The following is a 22,425-nucleotide window of genomic DNA, read 5'->3' as shown; positions in this document are numbered from 1 at the left end:
CTTGCGCATGTTGATGTGTAAGTCAGGAAACTGAGATGAGATTAGTCCTGTTCTGATGTTGCTGGTCTCATTGAAAACCCTTTTCCACTCAGTTTTGGTCACTGGAGTTACAGAAGAGTTGGGGTCTAGTTCCTCCGAATTTGGCCTTTTTTGTGCATCACTGTTTGAGGACACTGATGAATTTAAAGTCAAATATTGTTTACCTTTTAACATATCTGTCCTTTAAGTATTTCTGAATGATTTAAGTGTGGGTCTTAAACGGCCAGGCTATTTGTGACCGGTTGTGTTGATGCTGCTGAAGGGCTCTGTATGTCCTGGTGGCAGAAAATAGCATGAAATTGATTTATCTGATGCTCTACCTAAAAATTAGTCAGAGTACGGGTGCTGTCCTCCACAGTGCTCAGTGCAGCAGCATTTGTAACACAAACTCTACTTTCTCCTTTCTCATGACTTTATGGGAACTCTGGTTCATGGAGAATTCAGCTTCTGCTTGATGCCCTGTAGTGCTCAGTGTGTGAATGCGTTCATAGTTTTTGTGTCTGTAGGAATTCCTCCACAAACAACAATACCAGTGTTTAAGTGCCACAGCTGAAAGGTTGGTGGCCAGGCTGAGCCACCAGATTTTATATCTGAAATAACACATTCACCCCTAAGTTATACCCTTTCAGTGGACAGTATGAGTGAAATAAGAAGGTAGAACCTGTTGTTTGTGTCATCTCTACATGGTGCTCCAGGTCTGGAGAGTGTTTGTTAAGGGCAGAAAACATCAGTTGCAGCACTTCTGGTTTTCACCTGGTGAAATTTGCAGTCCTACTGGCTTTTTGCCCTGTTTTGCACTGGTTTGGGACAGCTGGTCCATCAGCTGGGCTTCCAGGGGCTGTTTCCTTTTTCCTGAAGGCAGAGAAGCTGCTGCTTCTGCTAGCCCTGGGCTAGTTTGCTTCTGGCACTGAGGAGTCCAGGTAGTTCCATGGCAGCTCTTTCTATATTGGGCTGGCTGGTAACTGCAGTCCTCAGGGGAGCTCGGGTCTAGTAGTTGTGAAAAAGAAAGGGAGCAAAAGAGAATACACAAGCCTGAGGCTAAAAGGGAGGAGAAGTGGTGCACCTGAGACCAAGGGAGAACAAGCATCATTACTTTGGTACAAAGGCAACTTCATCTGAAACAGAAAAGTCATTGTTAAACACCAATGTTCATGTCATCTGTCTTGTTCCTAAGTTGAAAACAGTGTTAGTGTTAGTGAAGACTTTGTAGATGGATGTTTCTCATAGTAGAAAGAAGGTGCTGTGCTAAATGATAAAGGATTCATTAGATCTTGTACTGAAAACTAAGGAGAGCCATCACGCTTTTTTCTGGGTTACTAATAGTACTCTGAAAAGTAGTAGTAGCCACGTCCCTCCATTGCAGGTCTAAGTGCCTTTATGAGTAGTAGCTGCCACCCAACATAGATTTCAACATGTTTTCTGGAGAAGGTGCCTCTTTGGGACTTGCATTACTTGCATTACAAATGCCTTTGGAATTTGTGATTTGGGGGTCACTTTCCCCTTCCTACACAACAGCTTTTTATGCATTATTATTCATCAAGGACTCCAATGAAAGTCTCGGTGAATTTTACACCTACCACAGCTACTGTGCTAATATTGTGCAGTTCCAGGAATGCAGTTCTGATCATAATAACACCAAGATAAATATGAAATCGTGTCAGTACAAACAAAGATGTTAATGTAGAATGAAGAGGATAAACCTATATGTAACTTTATTTATTGGAACATTTCATCATAGTGGCGTTCTGTGTTACTTTCTAATGAAGAAAAGTACCTAGTCATTTTGGGTAGAAATCCTCAGGATTCTAGAAACCACCTATATCCAAAAATAAAAGTTTCCCATCTGCTAGAACTAGGCAAGCTGTGTGAATAGCAAGACATGAACAAGTTTGATACTAGCAATATCTTTTAATCAAAAGACTTTAAAAGACATGCTTGTTCTTCAGTAGAAAGCTTGTAGGTTTGTTTCCGAATGTCTCCTGCCTGTTGTGCAGCAGAGGATTATACCTGTTGTAAGAAGCATCTTCAGAACAAATGCTTTGAAAGTTTTCCTCAGTAGTGCAGTCATCGTACTTCAAATTCAGTATTTCGTTTTGTGCCTTTATGTAATTTCTGTAAACTGGCACTCTTAAATTCTGACTACAATGAAAACACGGTGAGTGGAATAGACAAAGGTTCCTTCATGTTGTCAGTTATACTCCTCTCACAAAGTTCTGCTTAATCCTTCATCTTTCCCTGTATCTGATACCGAATTAGCTTGAAAAAGCATTCTAGGGCTAACTTAAATATGTAAGATGTAGGTGTGTGTGATCTTGTGATCATGTTTCTTAATCCAAAGGTACATGTTAAGGATAAACCCCTTTGGTATTATCTGTTACACGTACTTGCAGTCTTTTGGTGTCTGGGGCAGAGCTGTCTGTAACATAGAACATTTCTAGTTTTACATACTGTGTATGACTCATTAACCTTCCTTGGGCCTGCACATTAACAAGAATCCCAGTTTGTATATTAAAAGTCTGGCCACTGTGGCTTTGGTTTATCTGTTATTCATAGAATCACAGACTGGTTTGGGTTGGAAGGGACCTTAAAGCTCATCCAGTTCCAACCCCCTGCCATGGGCAGGGACACCTTCCACTAGAGCAGGTTGCTCCAAGCCCCTGTGTCCAACCTGGCCTTGAACACTGCCAGGGATGGGGCAGCCACAGCTTCTCTGGGCACCCTGTGCCAGCGCCTCAGCACCCTCACAGGGAAGAACTTCTGCCTTAGATCCAGCCTGAACTTCCCCTGTTTAAGTATTGAAACCACAAGTGCCTGACAGGTTATACAAGTGAGTCAGCTGAGAATTCAGATATTTATTTCAGAAGCTGCTGCTACAAATCACTTTCTGTCAAGTCTCATGAAATAATAATGGTCCTAATGCTATTCTGAACTGTCTGGCTGAACTTTGACTTGAAGCATGGAAATGACATTGAATGAACTGAGGCAATCATTAACCAGTCTGTGATACTCCTCTCTGACCTCTTGTTTAACTAAATAGATATGCACGTTGTTTCCCATGATAGTGCTTCAAGTATTCACAGGGCATGTACCTATAAAGAGCTTCTCAAAGACACTAATTCTATGTAACTGTCTGAAATACCTTAACCCACATGAATCTGCAGGTTGTATAGTGTTTGGAACGTGTTACAGTTGGCAGATTCAGTGCTGTACCAAGTGCAGTCAATCACCTTTCTCTCAAAAGAATGAGGAAGAAGGTTTTGGTGGCTTTCTACCCTTTCAGGGAGTCCTTATGTGGAGAAAGCGTTTTGCAATCAGGTAACCTTTGCATTTCTTAACTTCCTTTGAAACTGGATAGGTAAGGAGAGTATCAGTAGATGCAAAGTGCCAGGCAGACACAGAAGAACTGGCTGTTGAAGCCAAGGTTGGGAGGCGGCATTTAATTATACTAGGGCTTGCTAGGCTTGGGGTGCTGGTGGGCTAACGTGTTGATGTGGATCTGGTAGAGTGGGTGTAATGCACAGAAATAAGACTTCAAACACGCATTTTGTTTTGAGGGAGGACTTGGGATTTTTGGACACCCCCTTCTAAGCAAAACAGTCAGAAAAAGGATGGTGAGGGGACAGAGGAAGAAGTAGAACACAGGTGAACCCAAGCCACTTTTCTCACCCCTCTGATCCTTCATCCCCAAAAGCTGTATAATACTTTGACCACACACCTCCCCATTGGTAAGAGCAGGTTTGTCTCGCTGTCAGGACTGGTATTAGGTCCAGGTAGAAGCATCAACATGAGTTAGGCCTTTAAGGAAATCCCAAGAGGTGGAGAAAATAATTCAGGTCTATCAAAGAGGGTTTCTTCACTTCTGGAGTAAAACTTTTAAATCTTGTTTCGTGTTTGCACAGTGAACCTATTTTCTTTGTTATCTCCCCAAAAAAGCTAAGGTTTTTAACATAGTACCAGAGCTTTGAGAACAGAACATAGAGGCATGCAGAATTTCCCAAGATTAGGTGAATGTGAGTGCTACTTGCTGTGTTTTCTCCCAAGGGGAAGGGACTGTTCTATTTCCATCTTTTGCAATAGCTCTAATACACTGCAGTAGCTTGCAGAGACACTGACAAATAGTAAGTGTGTACAGCTTGGTTTGCCCTAAATCTTTTAGAGCAGGGATGCACAAAAAGCAAAAGCAAGCCAGTTTGGTTTGCATCTGTCATTCTTCCCTATGTTTCTACCTCCAATACTGCCTTGTGCCCCCTGTCTTCTACCCACCACAAGACCACAGCTCTTGGTGTGTTGGTAACCTGTTTGGCTGGCAGGCTTTGTGAGACCTGTTGTGCATGTTGGACTCGAGTCTAGGCTTGATAGCCAGAATTGGGCAGCTTACCTGTTTAGACAAACCATCTGATCCGTGCCTAGCTGCCGTACACCAGCCAGCCACTGCCAATAACCTGCTGGGCCTGCCAAAAATAGGTGAGCAAGCCCAAGGAGTGCAGTGGCCAGTGGCTGGGATGTGCCTGGCTGAAGTGCTACCAAGCGCCAGTGAAACTCTTGCTCTAACAGAATTGTAAGGAGAGGGTGAAGGGAAAATTTCAGGAGAATCACAGAATCCCAGACTGGTTTGATTTGGAAGGGACCTTGAGATCATTCAGTTCCAACCTCTGACACGGGCAGGGACACCTTCCACTAGACCAGGTTGCTCTAAGGTTCTGTCTAGCCTGGCCTTGAGCACTGCCAGGGATGGAGCATTCACCACTTCCCTGGGCACCCTGTGCCAGCGCCTCAGCACCCTCACAGGGAAGAGCTTCTTCGTTAGATCCAACCTGAACCTTCCCTGTTTCAGTTTGAACTCATCACCCCTTGTCCTATCACTACAGTCCCTGATGAAGAGTCCCCCTCCAGCATCCTTGTAGAAGAGAGAGAAACTCTGCACACAGTAATAGTATCACCCCTTTAATTAAGATTTTTGACTGTTCTGTATCTAATCCTACTTTTATCATGTACATTTGAATGTTTTGATATAAATATGCCCATTGGGAACTCCTTCTTCCTGAAAGAGATACAAATGACTAAGCAACCAGATATTCGTGGCTAACTGTCCTGAGTTAGTGTTTCAAAATCAAATGTCATCTCTCGCTAGGAATGCACAATGTTTTCAAAATGCAAATTTGAAATGTTACTATAAAGACTATAATTAAACGTCGTATTACTTGTGCATTCTCTGTGGGTTTTAATGTGCTCATCAGTACTGTGTGAGCACTCTTACGGCTGTTTGTGACATATCAAAGGCAATTCTCACCAAAGCTGCCCAGTGGAAAAGGACCTGGGGGTGCTGATTGACGGAGCTGAGCATGAGCAGCTTGTGCCCAGGCAGCCAAGAAGCCAACAGCATCCTGGCCTGTATCAGCACCAGTGTGGCAGCAGGGCCAGGGCAGTGACTGTCCCCCTGTGCTGGGCACTGGTGAGGCTGCACCTCGAATCCTGTGTTCAGTTCTGGGCCCCTCACTGCAAGAGAGACATTGAGGTGCTGGAGCGGGGCCAGAGAAGGGCAACGGAGCTGGTGCAGGGCCTGGAGCACAAGTGTGATGAGGAACGGCTGAGGGACCTGGGGGTTTAGTCTGGAGAAGAGAAAGCTCAGGGGGGACCTTATCGCTCTCTACAGCTGCCTGACAGGAGGTTGCAGTGAGGTGGGGTCAGTCTCTGCTCCCAAGGAACAAGTGACAGGACAAGAGGAAACGGCCTCAAGCTGCACCAGGGGACGTTTACACTGGAGATTAGTAGCAATTTCTCCCCAGAAGGGGTTGTCAAGCACTGGAACAGGCTGCCCAGGGCAGTGGTGGAGTTGCCATCCCTGGAGGTATTGTAAAGACCTGTAGATGTGGTACTTGAGGACATGGTTGGACGGGGCTTTGAGCAACCTGGTCTAGTGGAAGGTGTCCCTGCCTGTGGCAGGGAGTTGGAACTGGGTGATTTTTAAGGTCCCTTCCAACCCAAACCATTCTGTGGTTCAGTGGTGGACTTGGCAGTGTTGATTAAAGGTTGGACTTGGTGATCTTAAGGCTGTTTTCCAACCTATTGTATCCTATCCCATCTCATCCCATCCCACCACTCCCATCCATGGCTGGTTTTGGAGAAACAGCTGGATGCAATGTATGTTCACCTACATTAAAACAGTAATAGTGGCAGACTGTGTGTCCCACTGTAGTAACTCGCAGTGTGCACTCCATTTTGAATTTCTCTTTTCTTCTTACTCTATTCCCAAATTGCTAATTAGAGTCAACAAATTGGCTGCGGAATACAACAAGACATCCTGCAGTCTGCCAAAACGAGTGGCTGGCATCCTTACAAACTGGGTTCTCATGTGTTTGAAGACTTAATATTGAAAAAAGCTTTCAATATTCATCATCCCTGTCCTCCTACTGAAGTGACTCAATTCCAAAGGCAGCAACATATTGCTCCCTTGCTATCAGAGGTTAGATTAACAGAAATGAGGTTCTCCATGAAGAAACGTTGTCCTCTACCGATTAAGTTTCATCATGCTAAGTAACCAGTGAGTGCAGACTCTACATGATGATAATTTGGACATAACCCAGCTGAAGTGTTGTGATAATGGTTGGCTTGGCAAGCAGACGAGTCTTGAATGCGAGACTTCTGTAGCTCCAAAGCAGCATATGTAGACCTGTGGTGCTGCAAACATATGCACGTGTTGTACTGTGTGTGATCTCTGGCCTATGCCTTGCAGTATACATATGGGTGTCTGAAAAAGACTGTTTAGAGTGGAGGTAGATTCCAATACCTTTCTGTACTGTATGGCCTCATATAGAATCATAGAATCAACTAGTTTGGAAAAGACCTTTAAGATCATCAAGTCCAACCTTTTACCCCAGGACTGCATATGACAGTGTCTGTGCCATCACTTGCTATCTTCATATCCTCACATATTGACCAATGGCTTACAGTGGCTGATTTGTTCTTAATTTACGTGTTTCTATGCCGGTTAAAGCAGAGCCCTGATGTCAGTGGTCCAAGTCTGTTTTTACTGGTACAGTGGTGGATGCATCCACCTGTCAAGGATATGCAGCAATTAGCGCATGTATCATTTTCTAATGGGATTGAAGACTGTTGTGAAAGCTTTTACCCAAAATAACATGCTACAAATGGATTCAGAGGCAACACTGGATCTGAGGTTGATACCAGGGGAGGCAGCAATTCCCACGGGCAGGGACACCTCCCACTAGATCAGGTTGCTCCAAGCCCCTGTGTCCAACCTGGCCTTGAACACTGCCAGGGATGGGGCAGCCACAGCTTCTCTGGGCACCCTGTGCCAGCGCCTCAGCACCCTCACAGGGAAGAGCTTCTGCCTTAGATCTAACCTGAACTTGCCCTGGTTCAGTTTGAACCCATCACCCCTTGTCCTATCACTAAGTAGGAGCACATAGGTTTCTGTGTCATCCCAAATCCTCTGAGAGTAAAGCCAGTGTTTGGCCCACAGGGAGTGCAGGCTTGCACAAACGGATTTGTATGGCAGGAGTTGGCTGAGATATATGAGAAGTGTTTGAGGCTCATTGGCTGTAAAATGGGAATATCTTATTTCTCTGATCCATTTCCGACCCAAGCAGCGTAGCTGTTGTAGTAGAAGCAGGACTAAATAGGCTTAATGCAGATAGCACTTTTCAAGACGTGCAACTGTCGTCATTGTATACAGCCATTTATAAGTCTTGCTGTATATTTTACTGAACCAATCTGCAAAATCCTTGGCTACAGGCTGTTTCCAGGCTCAGATGTGCTGCTTCTCTAGTGGATTTGGAAAAGGATTGCATGCTTTGTCACAGTGCCTTATTCGACCCTTTGATCTCGCTCAGTTCTTCATGTGTAAAGATTTTGAGAGGATTGGTTCCCTTTTCTCTTCCACACAAGTATTTAATCTAAAATATTTAATTTGAGCAAATTGCAGATGTGAAAACAGAGCTTTAAGGCAAATGTTTAATGCCTCAGAAGGCAAAATGGGTCAACTTGAGTCAAAAACACAGGCTTTAGAGTCAAGATATCTGATTTCCTTCCTCAACATGCAAGATTTCCAAAGTCACTGGAAGAGTTTTGCTGCCTCAGTTTTTCACCTGTAAAATGGATTTAAAGGATATTTGACCATTTCTTTTATTTACTTGTTGAGATGTTAATCATCTACCTTTCAAAGACCTTAATTGCTTTAGGATAATGGCATTATTGTCAATGAGTTAGTAAATTTTAAATAACTGTGATATCAGGTATATACTTACTGATCGTAAAGAATAGTAATAATCCATGTACAAATGAAGCATGAAATAGGATATATGTAAAACAGTTTTATTAGCTGCTTCACCTACTATAGAATTACGGCACTTTGTACCTTAAAGAGTTAATCTGTCACAAAATTAGGAGTTGAATCATCGACTTTATCGCAGTATTTGGTAGTTAGTTCCAATCTGAAAAATACTTCTGTTACTATTTGTGAAAGAAGTTCTTGTTTTTAAGTCTGTTTCTAGACTTTCTCTGGAAAATCTCTTTTCACTACCTGTGATTTTATTTGAGTAAATAATAACTCAGTAAATAATCCCATTGTTGCAGCTTGCGGAGTATGTAATATTAGCATCTCAGGTTGTCTTATTTAACCAATATTTTAGATGGGTTAAATGTATAAATCCCAAATATTTTAAAGCAGTAGCACTGACCTGTCATTATTCAGAGTATGATTCAAATGTGAGTGTAAGTCCTTGTATTATTTTCCTATGTAAGTAGATAACTCTTAATGCTTTATATTCGTACAACCTCTTGCCTTTGGGAACTGGGAGAGAAGAAAGATTCCCCCCCCCCCCCCCCCCCCCATCTTGAAACTCAAATAATTCTTTTTTTCCCTGATTTTTTTCTGTTTTTCCTCCTTCCCTGGTGTTCCTGGCCCTGGGGTCTCCTGTTCAAAACTGAAGTTCTGAAGGAAATGAGGAGTAGTTTTTTTAATGAAAGCTCATCATAACTAAAAGAATAGTTAGAATCATAGAATCACAGAATCATGATATGATAGAATATGATTCTATCACAGCTAAAAGAATAGTTGAGGGTAAACACCCTTGAGTAGCCAGTGTATATATTTTTATTTCATATCTGGAAGAGATAATTGTTTTTATCATTCCACTTTCCATTACACAAGAACCAGATTTAATGTATCCATCTGACTCCATACCGACAAATCCATCTTCTTGGAGACTAATCTATGTCTCAATTATATGATTCTTTTAATGTTTTTTCGAGGTCCAAAACAATTTTTAACTTATTTTGGTTGAAAATATATTTGCTCTATCCATAGCACCATCCTTAATAATGGTCATTCAATTATTTTCCTGTAGGAATGTAGGTAATAGAAGTTTCTTTTGCAGCTGCACTGCTTTTGTAACAGATCAAACACAGAACTGCACAGGCTATGTGATAATATCATTATATGTAATAGACTTTTTCATATCTCTGGGTCTGCTGGACAAGGACTAGTGATTTGCTGTAGTCTGACCTCCTGAAAGAAGGTCAGTACATTAATGGAGCAGCACATCCACCGATGCGCTCCCTTCTGCCTGCCTACCCCAGCATTCTCCAAACTTGTCTTGATGTTTTCTGAAAGAAAAGGAAGATTTGAGAAAAAATAATGGCAAGAAAAAAGGACCAGGGCAGCGTGAGAGTTACCTACAGCCCTTTGGCAAAAGTGCTGTTATGTGCAAAGAGAAAGAACGTTTTCATTTGTTCTTTAAGGCGTCCCCCTTAGATGCACGGAAGGATGGATATAGCAGCAGCCAGCAGTTGACAGAACAACCAGCCTGCTCGGCTAGAAATTCTAATAGTTGGGATTGCTTCCCCAAAATGCCGTCAAGTTCCTCTTCTTTATGAGAGGGGTTTAATTCTATGAGAAGAGAACTACATTCTCTTTGGTGAGAGGTGAGAGTAAGTGATGTCTCAGCTTCTGTTGGCCCCGTCTCTCCCTGTGGTCACCACACACAGGAGGGATGCCTGAGTAAATATGCCTCCTGTTATCATAATGGGACCTTGTCTGCCACTGTCAGGTGAAACTACAAGTATTTGTATGCAGCAGGTCTGCATTAAATCCCTTTATTCACTTAGGGCCTAAGCAGCACAGTAGGAAAAATGTTAGAATTTTATTTCCTTATTCTTGAAAACTTGCCTCTGTGGATTTGCCTGAACCAAACATGAAAAGCTGTGGTTGCAATACCTCATGCAAGTAAGGCAGGAAGAGTCCATCAGTCAAGTAACATCCATCCAGAGCAGCGTTCAGTATCTAAAGAGGTCCTACAAGGATGCTGCAGAGGGACTCCTCATCAGGGACTGTAGCGATAGGACAAGGAGTGATGGGTTCCAACTGAAACAGGGGAAGTTCAGGTTGGATCTAAGGCAGAAGTTGTTCCCTGTGAGGGTGCTGAGGCGCTGGCACAGGGTGCCCAGAGAAGCTGTGGCTGCCCCATCCCTGGCAGTGTTCAAGACCAGGTTGGATGGGGCTTGGAGCAACCTGGTCTGGTGGAAGGTGTCCCTGCCCATGGCAGGGGGTTGGAACTGGATGATCTTAAGGTCCCTTCCAACACAAACCATCCCGTGATTCTATGATCCTTTGGCTGCCATATTTTCATCCCAGTTTAAAGGGAACTAGAGAATTCTTGGTGTGCATTTCTGCTCTTAGTGAAGTAGGGGCTCTTCTCAGATGAGCATTGCGGATGTCCCTGAGAAGGGCAGTGATGTTTGCGCTCCACTCACTGCCCACAGTTGGAAGCCAGCTCTAAGGGACTCGGAAGACCCACTGCACACTGTCATCACCGTGTACATGAGCAGGTAGCTTTGCAGCTCCTCCTGGTTTCACCCTTTCTGTTCATACAGTGTTTCTTCTAGTTCATTCCGTTTTCTTGATTGCTGTTGATCTAACTTACCGATACCACATCTTATCTTACCGCAGCTGGGTGGCCCTGTAAGGATACCCCCTGCCGCATGCAGGTGAGAATAACTTGCCCTGGACAAGACAGGCAGATTGCTTGGCTTTGAAGCTTTCTGTTTGTTAGAGAAGCGAATCCTCCTCTGGACAGCAGATCAGTTTTACTCAAGAGCTCTGAGCAGTACTGGGTTTAGAATCATAGAACCATAGAACAGTTTGGGCTGGAAGGGACCTTCAATGCTTATCTGGTGTCCAAACCCCCTGCAATGAGCAGGGACATCTTAAAGTAGATCAGGTTGGCCAGAACCACATCCAGCCTGGCCTGGAATGTCTCCAGGGATGGGGCGTCCACCACAGCTGTATTTCTCTGACAGCCTGGCTAATCTGTGCCTGCAGGACTGTGTGTGGTGTATTATTGTAATACAAGTATTAACAAAAAAGGGGGGGGGGAGGGGGGAGGGTTGTATTTTTCATTATTCAAATAGCTGAAAATCCCCACAAACAGTACATCTGTGAGTGTGCCCAGATGTGGAGCCCCCGGTAGTGAGGCCAGCTGGGATTAAAGTCTCATTTGTATAATTTGTAAAGGCTTTGGAATTTTTTCCGACTGTTTTCATCCATAATCTGGAATTTAGCTTTTGTCCGGCTGCTGGACAGCTTGCACAATAAAGCCTCCAACTAAAGATATTTCCTGTGCAACAGAGAAAACCCCACCACTTGACATGCAGTGACAAGGAAGTGGTTTGAGAAAATAAGAAGGGAAAAAAAAATCATGCCCTGCATGTTTTAAAGGCTTCATCAAAGAGAGCCCCACAGAGAAGTAACACAGCGTACAGAAGGCTCATTTTCTGCAAAAGCATCAATAGAATGGTAAGGAACTTCAGAGCTCAGGATGCTCACTTGCACACAGCTGTAGAGAGCACTGTTGCACAGCATCAGATCCCCTTGCTCAGTCCTTATTTGCCCTTGGTCCATGCTCAAAAGAGCACGTGGGGCGTGCTGGTTGCCTGAGCCCGCCTTCTGGGGCTGGCTAGCTATTCCCCATTGCCCCATTTTCCACTGTAATTCGGGGAAATCTCCTTGCTTGAACTGCTGGATGAACATGTGAAGCACGTCTGGGTAGGTTTATTATCTGGAGAGTGCAGCATCACTCCCTCTCACTCCTGCTTCCTACCCCAGTGGGTGGATGGGTGGCAAGGAAATATGTTCCTTACGCCTCCCATCTAGGGAGTGCCTGGAACTTGGATTTGGAGGTGTCTTGCTCCTTCTGGATAACATGGCACTGAATGAACAACGTGTTTCTTAAGCTGTTCTGTGGCTGTGGAATCGCAAAGCTAAAGGGACGTGTTGTCTCAGAACGGGGTGGTGAAGCCTGTGTGCACAGCTCAGAGAAGAAAACCTCCTTCAGAAGTTGGGTTTGCAGGGTGAGCTAACCACGACGAAAGAGGAACTGAAATCGCATCTCTTTGCTCCCCAGCAAAGTTTTAAGGTTTTGGACTTCTTTTGAATCCTTTTTCTTCTCCCTTTCTTTTTTAAATAATCTTGAAATGAGCCCAGCTTTCTCTCTGGCTGTACATGGTGATGAATCTGCTCATCCTTGCTGGCGTTTCACAGCTCTTTGTTCGCAGCTTTCTCCCAAGAGAAGAACAGAAACAGACCTGAAAGCAGAAGATTGTTGTCTTTTTGGTGTTCTGGAGCTTTGTGTTAAAAGCCCTGCATATTTTTCTAATCAGCATTACAGAATTAATTTGCATGGTTTATCCTTGGGTATCTTTGTCTGATGGAGCAGAGTTTGTATCTCTCTTGTGATATTTTTTATGCTTCATGGACCTTTTTTGTTGCTCAGCTGTTTTTCAAGAATCTGTGGATTAAAAATGAAGTTTGCAGAAAGCAAAGCCTTCACTTAGGTAATTAGAACAGCTAATCAAAGTGGCTTGATGTTCTGTTGGTTCGTTTGGTATCTTCCGGCATCATGGGAAGCATTTCTCATGTGGGTGAAGGGTGCGTTTGTTCGTAGCCATTTATGTTCAGTTGGATTTTGACTGTAAATACTTGTGTTTCGTTAACATGAACACAAAGTTCAGTGACCAAACGCTCCTGAGAGCATTCTGGTGTTGCTGTCTGCGTTCTGAAGTTGATTTACACAAGGTTTCTGTATGAATTTTCCTTCCCTTTGGCAAGTAGGTGCAAAGGATACATCGGTAGTAATAGCACAGCAGGAAATGAATGCCTCTCCAATGAGAATTTATGAGTATCTCTTGCTATTGTTGTTTCTCAAGAAAAGCAGCAGAATGTGCTCATTTTGAGGTACTGTCAGTGTGGGTTTTTGTTCCTTTTGTCTGTCTTCTATCAGAAATAGGAAGCAAAAATTACATTGATGTGTGGTAGCAAGTAGAAACAAATATGACAGTAAATGACAACTTATCTGTGTTCAGTGTAGCTGTAATAATTTGCTTTGATTCCTGTTTATTTGTGTTTTGCTTCAGCATGTTGGTGCGTGTCAGTGCCATAAATTCACTAATGATGCAATGTCAATCAATTTTTCGGATTTGCCTGAAAACCGATTTAGTGCCAAATGATCAGGATATAGGATTTCTTTTCTTTGAAGAATACTGAGACACTGAAAATGTATTTTACTGCAAATTAAAATAGAGGGGAAAAAAAAAGATTTTACATTAAATGAAAAGGGAAGAGGGATTCAGGAAGGGGGAAAAGGATTCAGATAAAGCAAAATATTTCTATTACTTTAAGGGAGAAAGATTTGTTTCAGTAGAAATACTGTTATTTATATATTTATGATTTTTATGTCATAACATAAATCCTCCAGGTCATATACAAATGTCATGAATGTATCCCGTAATCTAAAATATCCTCATAAAAAGCACTTGGCAGTGAGCATGTGGAATGTTCCATTTTGGCAATACTGGAGTGTTGCAGCTTTTAGAGAGGCGTTTGGATGTGGATTTGTTTTGATTTGGTTTCAAATACTCAATGGCTGCTTATTACTTACTTTTCACCTGGACTGACAGGTCCTGTTCATCAGCTGTGAAAGATTTTAATGAAAGGCTTAAGAGGAAAATGCAGCGTGGTGGGGAAGTGATTGCCAGCCATTGAATGCAAAACCTAGAAGGGCTGAGGAAAGAAGTTCTTGGGCCCCATTACACCATTGGCGATGAGGACCACAGACTACTTTTGGCCACTGAACGATCCACAGTGGTAGCAATAACATCTGGGGCTTGTTACACACCAACCTAGAAATGAAAGCAGGAGTAAAATGAAGAGAGATGCGCATTTTGTGCACGTTGTGCAACGTTTTAGCCATTTACCAATGGCTAGGGAGGAGGTACACTTTAAACCTCATTTCTGAAAGTGGCATCCATGCAATTGTCAGTTTAAAGAAAAGGTGGAGTGAAAATACCTTGGTCTTAGTTCAATGGGAACTTTCTTTTTAAAGAGTTGGAGGTTTCTACACTGTGAGTCTCAGGAGGACTTTGGCAGGCTGCCCAAGGAAGTGGTGGATACCCCATCCCTGGCAGTGTTCAAGGCCAGGTTGGACACAGGGGCTTGGAGCAACCTGCTCTAGTGGAAGGTGTTCCTGCCCATGGCAGGGGGTTGGAACTGGATGAGCTTTAAGGTCCCTTCCAACCCAAACCAGTCTGGGATTCTATGATTTGTGACTCACAGCACTGCATAGCCCAGATTCAATATCAGTATGACATACCTGGTGCTCTCAATGGGACCTCATTCATAGGGACTGCACTGCGCTAAGCCATATCCTGACAGTTACATTTAGTCTTCTTGAAGGAGTACTGGTAAAGTCTTGAACTACCAGTTCTGGGATTTGTATTTAAATAACAATATAGAACACTTGGGTCTTTTTTTCCTTGTCCCAGGGCAAAAAACAGTGAGAATGATCTGTGATGAAACAGAAAAAAAGAAGGAAGAAAAGAGCAAACATCTTTAACTGTCTTGTTTAAGTAGAAACGCGGAGGATTCGGCTTAAATGTTAAGAAAACCTTTCAGCGTTAGGATAGGAAAACACCAGAGTGGATGGCTGGGGAGCTTTGCAGCATTGGCAGTCATGAAAAACAGCCTAGCTGTATGTCTGCTGGGAGTGATCTTGCTATTGCTCATCATGTGTGGAGACAAGGGAACACCTAGGTGATCCCATTTCTTTCACAGCCTAAGGCTCTGCCAAAGTGGCTTGAAAGCAGCAGTAGATTGTACTGCAAGCTCTCTGCAAGCTCCCCTGCAATGCAGCCTTCTGAACTTTTAGGTTCAGAAGTCAGTTCGGAATAAATAAGCATCAGTGAGCTGATGCTCACATTACAAAGCAAAAATGGAGAAAGAATATTCACTAATGGCTCTAAGACATGGCAAACATCCTTATAAACATGTTGTTGTGGCAAAAGTTTATTAGCTTTTGCCGAGATACTGTCAGGAGCTGTCTTGGATATGGCTTCTCACATCTTTTACTGCTGGTAGGTGCCTGAAGAGAGGTCCTGCCCCTTATTAAGTCGTTGCTTTAACTGCTGTTAACTCTCCACAGTTGTGATTTCACCCCTGGTGTTTATAGTCAACTAAATTGCAGTGGAGCACGGGTTTAAAAACCCTCTCCTTTATAAAAAATTACTTTTATAACTGCTGCAAAAATCTTTATTTTCACTTCAGTTACCCTAAAACACAACATGTTTCCTGGAGGCAGCAGGTCAGATTAATATGCCAGATATGCATCTATTTGTGAACCATGGGTTCCTGACATTCAGCCTCACAGGGAAGATACAGGGCAAAATAGCTCAGTTAAATGCTGACATGTTGTGCTCTTACATGTGTTCTCCTACTGGAGGATCAGACTGTAATTACACTTATACCAGTATTGTTTCAGTGTTTTCCTCAACTGCTGCAGGATGCTTATCTTCTGGGGAACAGACCTGAAAATGGTCCTTACCAAGCTCACCCTCACAGCCTTCACTCACAATCCAGAATGATGGCTTTTGCCCAAGTTAGACCAGAAGATGTTTTTAGCCTGACTCTTTTCAAATGAGAAGATTAACTCAGGATGAGGTGCAAAAACCACTGAACCTGACCTACCTCCAGCCTTATCCTTTGCAGAAGTCTTAAAAGGGACCTTTATTGTCTTGTTGCAATAAGACTCTGTGAAAGGAACTTCTTTAATTCTGAGGAAATGTAATTGGAAGACTAAAATTCAGAGAAGAGCCAAATAGCTTCATAGGAAAAGTTAAGGATGCAGATGACTGCCAGAAAGGAAGGAGGATGTGGTGATGGAGCTGTGTGCACATGGTGCTGGGTAAGTGAAAATTTATTGTTAGATGGCAACATGGGTGGGTATAAGTTCAAACTTAAACAGGGGAAGTTTAGGTTAGCTATAAGGAAGAAGTTCTTTCCTGTGAGGGTGGTGAGGCGCTGGAGTGGGTTGCCCAAGGAAGTTGTGAATGCTCCATCCCTGGCAGTTTTCAAGGCCAGGTTGGATGGAGTCTTGGGTGATGTGGTTTAGTGCGAGGTGTCCCTGCCCATGGCAGGGGGGATGGAACTAGATGATCTTAAGGTCCTTTCCAACCCTAACTATTCTATGATTCTATGATTCTAAGTGGCAAAAGTATATAAATGTGAACTGAAGGTGGTATAGAATCATAGAAAGGACTTTAAGATCATCCAGTTCCAACCCCCTGCCATGGGCAGGGACACCTCACACTAGACCATGTCACCCAAGGCCCCATCCAACCTGGCCTTGGACACTGCCAGGGATGGGGCAGCCACAGCTTCTCTGGGCACCCTGTGCCAGTGTCTCAGCATCCTCACAGGGAAGAATTTCTGCCTTAGATCCAACCTTAACTTCCCCTGTTTCAGTTTGAACACGTTACCCCTTGTCCTATCACTACAGTGATACACCTCACATACTGGTGGTCCCCGACATAAGAAGGACACGGAGCTGTTGGAGCAAGTCCAGAGGAGGCCACGAGGATGATCAGGGGCTGGAACACCTCCTGTATGAAGACAGGCTGAGAACATTGGGGCTGTTGAGCCTGGAGAAGAGAAGCTGCGTGGAGACCTCAGAGCAGCTTCCAGGGTCTGAAGGGGGCTACAAGGATGCTGGAGAGGGACTCTTCATCAGGGACTGTAGCGATAGGACAAGGGGTGATGGGTTCAAACTGAACCAGGGGAAGTTCAGGTTGGATCTAAGGCAAAAGTTCTTCCCTGTGAGGGTGCTGAGGCGCTGGCACAGGGTGCCCAGAGAAGCGTTCAAGTGTTCAAGGCCAGGTTGGACAGAGCCTTGGGCGACATGGTCCAGTGTGAGGTGTCCCTGCCCATGGCAGGGGGTTGGAACTGGATGATGTGAAGGTCCTTTCCAACCCAAACCATTCTATGATTCCTGTTGTTTGGCACATACTGCAATGAGCAATCCTTCCCATCTCCCATTGCAAAGTCACTGAGGTTTGTTTTGAAGGGCCTAGGTATATATTTTCATTCAAAATGTATACCTAGGTTTTCTGTATCAAGCCTGTTCAGGCTCCCTCCCACATCTAATTTCTTGACTGCTGATTTCAAAAGTAAAGGAGACAGAGGAAGCAAATAGGAGTGTTGCACATACAGTTGTCTTCCATAAACAACAACCAAAAATCTTTATTTTCCCTCTGTGCTTTCCCTCTTAATTTGTTATTTCTCATACCTGGCTCCATGTTGGAATTTAAAAGCCCAAACTGGGGCAGTGAATTTCTCAGTGAATGATCGAGAGGATGCATGATTTTAGGAAATGCCTTACATAGCACCATCCTGTTGGTTGAGCTCTGAATAATTAACAGTGCAATTATCAGGCCAGGTTCATTTCTGCTGGTGCAAGAAAGTCGTGATTTCACTGTGAGGGACAGGGACGGCTTCTTTGTTCTGCTTGTGGCTGAACTTTCTCAATTTATATATGTGTATATATATAAAGTCTGGTTTTCAGGAAACTGAGCCTTGGTAGGATATGCACATCTGCGGTGTTTGTGTGCAATAGTAATGATTCATCCTGAAGGGAATGAAGGTGAAGTTGCATTCTTGAGCTGGAATTACATTTGATTTCACTGGGACTGGAAGGATATGAAATACTTTAATTCAACAATTTACAACAAGCATTATGTTACAAGCTCTAAAGCATTAGCCCAAGGGAAAAGGCAAATACTGCTACTGGCAGAGAAAAAGTATTTCAGGATGCTGAGTTTGAAGCAATTTTACTCTGAAACTAGTAAATAAGAAGTGATAGGCTAAATCTTACCTGTATCTCTGGGCACCAGGCTGAGGCCTCTTCTCTCCATTGGGAAATGAAATAAGAGCCTTGAGCCTTACAGCGTGTGTGAGGCCAGGACAGGGAGAGAGCCTATACTGGGGTCCTGTGGCAATGCCTGAGACAGCATAAACATGGATTAGCTGGAGTTTCCCAACCACTGATGCAGAACATGGCACCGGTGCAGCAAGAGGGTGATGGAGGGGATTTAAGGGTGTCATCCTACAGCACTCATCACCTACCTGGGGGGGAACATCATTGTTAACTGCAGCATGCCTCTGCCTCCAGCCCAGCAGTGTGGCGAAGCAGGTCTGCTTTGGAGGGGTCCTGGCCACCAGTGTCCCAGCTCTGCCATAGCTCAGCAGTTATGCCTCTTCTCCTGGCTCCCAACCCCTCCATCTCCTCACTCACAGCTGAGCCCCCCGGGAAGTTCAAGGGGCCTTGAGAGTGCTTTGAAGGAGTGAAAACTAAAGCATTGATGTTGCTTTTTCACTGAAAATTCGCACTTGTAATACTTTGTTCAGTTTGATGTGATTATGTGTTGTGTTTTGGAGTCCCCCACACAGCAACAGTTCTGATCTGTGGGTGGGTAGTCCTGTATTTCAGAAGCGAGGTTGTTTGGCTTTTTAAATTGTCATTACTTAATCTAGAAGAATTGTCACATCCACAAAAGTAAAAAGGTGCAAGAATTGTAAAGCACCTCCAGTCCTGCATGAGCCTGCTCAACGTTGACCTCAAGTGGCCTGAGGCTGGATGTTACACCAGGGCATAGGCTGCAGGGGGGGTTCTCCCCAGAGCGCAGCAGAGGTGGGAGAATCCCCTCCCTCGGCCTGCTGCTCACGCTCTGGGGGTGCAGCCCAGCAGTAATACTCATTCAGGTTTTATTGTTGTTAATCCAAAAGTGTTTGCCTACCTTTCACACTTTGGAGTAAGGCAGAATCATAAAATCACAGTATTCTGCTCTGCCAAAAGCACATCAAAGTGCAACTCAGCTCCATTGCAATGTGATATAACATAAATAATGTCCTTAGAGGTTAAGACTAATTAGCAATAAAGACATAGCAGTCTTTATGGCACAGAAAAAGAAGTGGCTACAACCATTTCTGCTTCTTCAAAATGCGTACAGCTTTAAGTGTGAACTCTCATTTCACGGAGAGAACTTGCACACTGTTAGAGGCTGAAAAGCTTTAGAGGGGGCATTGTAATCTGCTGTAAAATGTGTGCAGGACCAAAGCACAGATTTGGAGTTGTTGGTAGCTCTCCAATACGTAGGAGAGAAGCATGAGATGATTCGATTACTCACAAAGTGTTAATCCTGCAGCAGTGAGGAAATTAAAACAAAAATACCAATCCTTGTGTTTACACCAGATTAACTAGTACAAAGAGGCAAATCTCTTCTTTCATTGTTGCTTTGAGGTGTGTAATCTCTTTTCCTTTTGACTCTTCCAAAGTTCTCGTATGGAAAATATCATTACAGATACAAAGCCTGACTCTAAAATTGTGTTATTGCAAAGCACTCTCCTCCCATTGAGAAGTCAGTGCTGTTTGTTTTCTGTTTTTACAGAAACAGTACTGATCAGACCCAAAAGAAACCATGGTATCATGGGGAAACAGCCTTGCAGTGGGTCCCATGTCTTGTTTTTCCCAAGTTGCCAGGTCAGCATTCATAACGGACTCTCTTAACTCATACAGTGTGTGCAATGAGATAGGTGACTTTTTGGTAGTGTTGCCTGGGAATGGTGCAGGTTCTGTCTACCTATTGCCACGTGAAAAAGGATGCAGAGCTTGGCAGTATCTCATGGCTTTATAAAAGCATAGGAGCTCTGGGGACAAATCCATTAGGATGAATTATTGACATCAATGATGCTAAATGTTGAAAGGAAGAAACTGAACTGCAGTTATGAGTCCTTCCCTCCAAACTAGGTTTTCCACCTGCTGTTCTTTGCTCATTCTGCTTTGAGGTCCTTTAATTAGGCTTTGTCTACTCTTTTGGTTTCCGCAAATAGAAGCAGGGATATATTCCTATGAAAATGTTATTTTTTGCACTGCATTCATGGGCTCATGTTCTGCCATTATCTGTAAATCTGGGTAAATAAAGGCTATTTTTAAAACCTTCCTGTGCTGTTCCAAGGCTTGTTTGTGTTTTTCAAAAGGCTGTAGTGTTGCCATTATAGTGCAAAAGGGGAGAGCACCTCTTCTGATAGTAGCAAAACCAAATAAAACCATGACTAATGTGAAGCAGATATTTGCTCATGACTTACCTCTTTTTTCCTCTTGCCTCAGTATACCAGATACTTGAAAAGTATAAACAGTAAAGAAGTATTCAAAAATGTATATGTTTATGCTTTCAGGCCTAAAAGATCCCTTTTCGTGTAGAAGGATGGTAACCGTTTCTGTTTATTTGTTGTAGAATCATTCCAAATATGTAGTTTATTTTTCTGTTTTAGGCTCCTAAGGGCCCAGTCTCTGGATTGGTACTATAATAATGTTAAAAGCCGCTTTAAGTGTTTTGGAAGTGCCAAAGTCCTGAAGAACTTATACAAGAAGCACAGACTGGAGAGCGGAGGTTGTCCTGATGTAATAGGTAAGATTTCTTACTATAGAATCATAGAATCCCAGACTGGTTTGGGTTGGAAAGGACCTTAAGATCATCCAGTTCCAACTCCCTGCCATGGGGGGCACCTCACACTAGAGCAGGTTGCTCCAAGCCCGTGTCCAACCTGGCCTTGAACACTGCCAGGGATGGGGCAGCCACAGCTTCTCTGGGCACCCTGTGCCAGCGCCTCAGCACCCTCACAGGGAAGAACTTCTGCCTTAGATCTCATCTCAGTCACCTCTCTGTCAGTTTAAAGCCGTTCCCCCTCAGCTTGTTTGCTTTAACACACAAGCTGAGACAGTGGAAAATCTGAGATAATTTCAGAAGAGATTTTTTTAAGGTTTTTTTTTTCCTTTTTTTTTATCAAAGAAATAGTGAAGAGAAGAAAGAGGTGAAGTGTCTGGAGATCTGTTTATGAAGTCAAAGAATGTTTAATCATAATCATGCTACTGATACAGAAAAACTGTTGTCTTCAGCCTGTAAAGTAAATTGCAGTTTATATTCTAGCCCATGTTCCAAAATTTATCACAGTTCTGAGTAGTCCATGAATGAGAAAATAATTTTGCATCCAACATTTGGCCTTAGAGCACATTTCCATGGGGTTTGAAGCAAAATTTGGTTAAATGGGATACATTCAGTATCCAAGTTGACCAAAACTGAAGATTGTCCTGAGTTTTGCATGCTTAAGAGTCTGAAACTGGCCACATCCTATTTTTGTACTGATGTTTGTAAATGGTTAAAAGATGCTGATTAAGTATCAGTGTCACCCTTTTAAATGAAGAGACACAATTCTCCCTTAACTATGATGTTACAATGCCTTGCCCATAAAAGTAATTGGAGATATGAAATGGGCTAGAACAAGTGGCGTTTGGCTTCTAGGGCGAAACCACCCATGCATTCAATTCTGATTTGTTAGTCTTTTTGCTTTCTCTGTATCAAATCCATTTTTCTAGAGAAGATTCCTTAACAGTTGAGAACAAGTATGTCTGAAGGCAGGAAAATCCATGTCAGTGAGGGCACTCGTGGCACATGGAATTAAAAACCGTGAGGATGGATCCTTCAGAACATTAATATCATGTGTTGCCTGTACTTAAGCTATAGAGTCACTAAGTTTGTCCTGGAATGGAAGTGTGAACAATGCAATGTTCAGTTGCAGTGGCACGTGCACCCTCTGTGAGACCTTTTTAAGAAAGGCCTTTGAGTCTAAATGTCATTGCAAACTTTCTTCTACTCTCCGTGTGAGGGTTAGGTAAACCTTTTGTTCCCTTTGAAGATAAATACTAGTATATGTGTCTAGGGATTGGCTTATTTATACAGCGTTGCCCTTTAAAATGTAGAATCTATTTCAACCCCAAATGTCATATTAAAGGCAAACTCCCTGTACTTCTACCATGTAAGTTTTATACCTAGTAGCTTCTTCCTCTCTCTTTTTTACTGTACAAATAGTTTTCTCCATCCAAAATGAGAGGTCTTTCATATAAAAGCAGTCATGTTGTGTACAAAAGCTGCTGCAGTCACGGTTTATACAAGAAGTTGGAGGAATTTTCTGGCTATCCCTCTTTG

General features: G+C 43.2%; 1 protein-coding gene across 4 annotated transcripts in view; it reads left to right on the top strand.

Moving 5' to 3' along the window:
* MYRIP (myosin VIIA and Rab interacting protein) overlaps positions 1-22,425 on the top strand; it is a 215,385-nt gene that overhangs the window by 142,510 nt on the left and 50,450 nt on the right. For all 4 annotated transcript variants that reach the window (XM_030504223.1, XM_030504215.1, XM_030504231.1 and 1 more), the window contains one exon: positions 20,714-20,850. In XM_030504223.1, the coding sequence (XP_030360083.1) occupies positions 20,714-20,850 (137 nt within the window). The remainder of the gene's footprint in view (positions 1-20,713; positions 20,851-22,425) is intronic.

The sequence above is a fragment of the Strigops habroptila genome, chromosome 1, assembly GCF_004027225.2.
Source record: "Strigops habroptila isolate Jane chromosome 1, bStrHab1.2.pri, whole genome shotgun sequence".
In the NCBI taxonomy this organism is placed as follows: Eukaryota; Metazoa; Chordata; class Aves; order Psittaciformes; family Psittacidae; genus Strigops; species Strigops habroptila.
Note: the sequence above shows the minus strand (reverse complement) of the source record. Positions and strands in the feature narration are given on the sequence as shown.